Source organism: Acanthochromis polyacanthus, chromosome 11, assembly GCF_021347895.1.
Source record: "Acanthochromis polyacanthus isolate Apoly-LR-REF ecotype Palm Island chromosome 11, KAUST_Apoly_ChrSc, whole genome shotgun sequence".
NCBI classification, from domain to species: domain Eukaryota; kingdom Metazoa; phylum Chordata; class Actinopteri; family Pomacentridae; genus Acanthochromis; species Acanthochromis polyacanthus.
The window spans coordinates 22,836,977-22,841,547 of NC_067123.1; the positions used below are offsets into that span (position 1 = coordinate 22,836,977).

The 4,571-nt window shown below is 48.4% G+C and overlaps 1 protein-coding gene across 1 annotated transcript; it reads left to right on the plus strand.

Annotated features, from left to right (window-relative positions):
- Positions 1-311: 311 nt before the first annotated feature.
- sox4a (SRY-box transcription factor 4a) lies at positions 312-3,902 on the plus strand. The gene has a single exon (XM_022208862.2). The coding sequence runs from the start codon at positions 816-818 to the stop codon at positions 1,926-1,928; it is 1,113 nt and encodes a 370-aa protein (XP_022064554.1). The 5' UTR covers positions 312-815; the 3' UTR covers positions 1,929-3,902.
- Positions 3,903-4,571: the final 669 nt, after the last annotated feature.

Genomic DNA, 4,571 nt, shown 5'->3' on the forward strand with positions numbered 1-4,571 from the left:
CAGGCTTCCACGTGGAACTGGGGAAAGGAGACTGTGTTCCTTTAAAACACACTCACACACATAAACATATATATATATATATATATATAAACACACACACACACACTCACTAAGTTCGTCTTTCTTCCAGTGGAGTCTGACAGGAATGAGGTCAGACACACGATCCTCATTGCACATTATTATTATTATTACCAGTTTTTTTATTCAGCCAATGGGAGGCCAGGGGGGAGTGGCCCGACTGAAAAATCAGGATGGTGACAGGCGCTGATTGGCTTTCACGTCTCGCGATGAGGGTATAAAACGGCGAGGTTCTCGTTGTTGTGTTTACAGTAATATTACAGAGCGCACAGGAAACAGGGAGACTATGAGAAAGCGCAGCCGCTCCATTCAACCACATGGTTCCTCAACCGCACAGACAAGCTGCGCTGCAGACAGCCAGGTTCACATAAGGGACTTGCACTGCTGTTGCCCACAGCGGCGCGTTTTGAACCTTGCAGGGCGAGTTTTCAGCCGCACAGGCAGTTGAAAGTAGCTGTTGAATAGTTTCGGGTTTATTTTTTTTGTCCGTGAAGCGCACCGGTTAAAGTTAAGAGACTCAGCGTCTCCAAAACGGGCTGAACTGAAAAGAGACAGAGAAGAGACTTGGATGAACTTTTTTTTAGACCTGAGTCCAACAGTGGTCTGGGTCTAAAGCGCCTGAAATAAGAACAAGTGAGGAGTATTTTCGTGAAAGCCTACAAGGCATTTTTTTGAGCACTTGAACTTTGTCAAAGCACTGCACTGACCAGAGTGTTTCCAGACACTTGGAGGAAGAGATGGTGCAGCACATGAGCCAGACAGAGAGCGCCCACGCTCACTCACCCGGCGGGGACTCCACGGACACGGGAGAAATGGACTTGGAGATGGATGCGTCTCCGACCCCAGAGTCTCCCTCCTCCCGGGAGCGCAGCGACTTGGCGTGGTGCAAAACTCCGACGGGGCACATCAAGAGACCCATGAACGCGTTCATGGTGTGGTCACAGATCGAGAGGAGGAAGATTATGGAGCAGTCGCCGGACATGCACAACGCGGAGATCTCCAAGCGGCTGGGGAAGCGCTGGAAGCTGCTGAAAGACACAGACAAGATCCCCTTCATCCGTGAGGCGGAGCGGCTCAGACTCAAACACATGGCCGACTACCCAGACTACAAGTACCGGCCCAGGAAGAAGGTCAAGTCGGGAAGCGGAGCGAGCAAGCAGACGGACCGTGGGGAGAAGAGCGGAGAGCGCAGCAAGGCTGGTGCTAAAAGAAGCCCCGCGTCCAAAGGAGTGAGCAGGACGCACAAGCAGGGCAGCATCAAGAGCGCTCCGGGGCAGGACTATGCGTCTCCCGGTGATCACCAGTCGCTCTTCAAATCCAGGTCAGTGTCTGGGGCCAGACAGATCCCGGAGAAGCGCACCGGAGAGGCGAGGCGCGCCCACATGTTCGGCGGGGCAGGTAGTCTGGAGAGCGGGCCTCCGTCTGTGGGAGTCCCGGCCAGTCCCACCCTGAGCAGCTCGGCGGAGTCCAGCGACCCGCTGAGCCTGTATGAGGAGCAGAGTCCGGCGGCCAGTGAGTCTTCACACACCGCGCGCCTCAGGTACGCTCGCGCTTCCTCCCCAACACCGTCAGCCTCTCACTCTTCATCATCTGTGTCATCCTCATCGTCAGATGAAGAGTTTGAAGACGAGCGGCTCGACCTGAACCCGAGCCCCGGCTTTGAGAGCATGTCTCTGGGCGGCATGGGCTTCTCTGATGCGGAGCTGGACCGGGACTTGGACTGGAGCTTCGGGGAGTGCGGGGCGGGATCTCACTTCGACTTCTCCGACTACTGCACCCCGGAGGTCAGCGAGATGATCTCAGGAGACTGGCTGGAGTCCACCATCTCCAACCTGGTGTTCACCTACTGAAAGGACCACGGTGGAGAGGAACCGCGGCGCCTCCCCCCACCCCACGTTTTTAACTGTTCAACCCCCCAGACAGGCGTGTGCGTCCAGACCAGAATATTTCTGCCGTTCTTTCACTACACAAGGAGAGTGAAAACAGGAACGAAAAGGTGGCCTGTGCGTGCGTTGAAGCCCAGGTACGCGCGACTCACAGACTTGGACAGCGCTCCGTGCGCTTGACGGGAACGCGCAGACGAGGGGGGGGGGAAATGCTTAGTTTGCATTTGGACACAGAGGAGGAGTGAATGTAAGCAGAGAGCAGTGAAACACACAGACTCCAGCTCAAATGTTCAACCCAATCCGCAGAGGATGAGGACTGAAACTGAACTTTGAATATTAATGTTATTTTGGGTCGGGAAAATGGACACTTACTGGAGAGCTCGTCATGTTGGGTTTTGTTTAAGATATAGCCTATTCACATTGACCATCAAGTTGCTATTCAGGTGTAATTTTTTTCCAAACTCGAAATCGTTTCAATATCAACACGCATGCCCTCCGCGATAAGGAGGATTTTGTTGTTGTTAAATGCGTAAAAATGTTCATTGCTGCGTAATTACGCAATTTGTGTGACCATAGGACACAATTCACTATCACCAGCTTCTCTTTCAACGGCAGGACTTAAAACAAAGACTGACTCAAAACTTCAGAAACCCTTTTCTGAACCTTTTTAAACACTCAGTGCACAATTCAGGACCAATGTTCCCCGACGCGCATTCTTTCTGCCTAGTGCTTCAACTTTGTAGTTCCTCTGTGTCAGATGACGTTTTTTATATTGATGTATTTATACCGGCCAAACTTTTTTATACATAGAAGTATTGTTCTCGTACAGGTCTCGTTTGTGTTTGTGCACATACACCTGTCTGTATCCAGCGCGGAAGGGCTAGAAGTGTATCTTATTTAAAATGTCTGACTTCTCTCACTTTTAAGGAGATTTGAGTGTGTCATGATTTTCTACTTGTATTTTTGTACAAAATCTATAGAAAGGGGGTTTTCCGGCGAGTGGGTAGCCTACAACATTGTTGTTTGGATCTACATTGGTGTTTAGACGTGCAGAGGGGGTTTGTTTGGCACAATCTGACCTCACACAGTGTTTACAGTATTTACCCACATGCTTCTTAATGGCACAGTGACTCCAGTTTCACCAGCCAAGTAAACAAAGCACCACTGAGGCTCCCAGTCTGAGTGGTGACTGTGTTTCCAGTACACACAGACCTAAAGTTTATGAGTGAAAGATCCCAGAGAGTCACTGTTTGGATAGAGCTAATACCTCTGTGTGCTTTTTATCAAGATAAGTTTTATTTGAACCACTGGATGGAATTTCACACTCATTCCACTTTGCCTAGACTTTGGAGGGAGGGAGATGTATGAAGTGCTTCATCTGTTATTGCGCAAATTGCATCAAAAAATAGTATTTAACCTTTCTGTACCTGTTGGCTAAGTATAGCAGGCTAATTGTTTTCCTATATTATGGCATGGCAAATAGCATTTGTATTTCAGATTCAGGTATATGTAGCTATAGCTGTTGTGTTTAAGATTTTTAAAGAATAATAACATGAAGATATTTATGTAAACTGACTGTACTATAAGCAAAGATTGTGTGTTTTATGTATGATGATGATGATCAACGACAGGCACTAGGACAGCCATCTTTGGACATCCTTATGTTGAAGATGATTGTGGTCCAGGAGTTTCTTTTTTTTTTTAACTTCAAGACATTTTGTTTTCTATCGTCCTTTTTCTTTTTTCATTTGTGCAATATGCTGTGTATGATCATGTTTTGTCCAATCATGCCAATATCATTTGATGTTTATTGCTCAAAACCAGCCAATGTTTGGGTCAATCACTGCCTCTCAGACCTCTGTACAGATTGTCGTTTTTTATTTGTTTTTCTTTTCTTCCAAGAAGGAAATAAAATCAGCTGGAACTGAAAAGTGGAAAGTGTTTGTGCCTTGTGGTTTTTCACAGTTTGAACCTTTCAAACAAGCAAAAATGAAGCACCATCATGTGGTTACCTAACAGTTATAAGTACCACAGAGGAGATAGCTGGAGCAGTCGCACACACTGAGCCTGCTGAACAAAAGGTGAGCCTTCATTCTCTCATTCCAGAGCTTCGCTCACAACTCGCAGTCTTGGTGTTTACTTTCTGTCTGTGCATGTGTGCGTGTGAATATGCATGCACGCATGCGAGTGTTTGCTGTAGGTGAGTGTGCAGCTGCAGACTGAATCAATAGCCACCCCATGAATCGATAGGAGTGGTCTCTTTCTCCCTCTCTTACTCCGTCTGATTCTACACGTGCAGAAAACGTGGCTGCCATGGAAACACTGTATCCAAGAGAGAGGTTGCAATCCACTGGGGAGCAGCATGGCACTCGTGTGCGTGTGTGTGTGTGAGGGAGGGATAAGGGACACAGACTGATCCATCAGGGTGGGGTGGGTGTGTGTGTTTCGGGGGGTGGCAGACATTTCTGCAAGGCATGACTGGAATAAAGGAGGAGGAGGAGGCGTGTGTGTCTGTCTGTGGGTGTGTGTGCCAAAGGGAGGGTGCATAGAGGGGGTGTTTGTCTGTCCTGGTGGATTGTGCAGGAGACTGCTCCCAAATCCAATTAA

Bases quoted from the DNA above. Each gene is read 5' to 3' on its own strand.
- sox4a (XM_022208862.2), top strand. From the start codon at position 816: ATGGTGCAGCACATGAGCCAGACAGAGAGCGCCCACGCTCACTCACCC.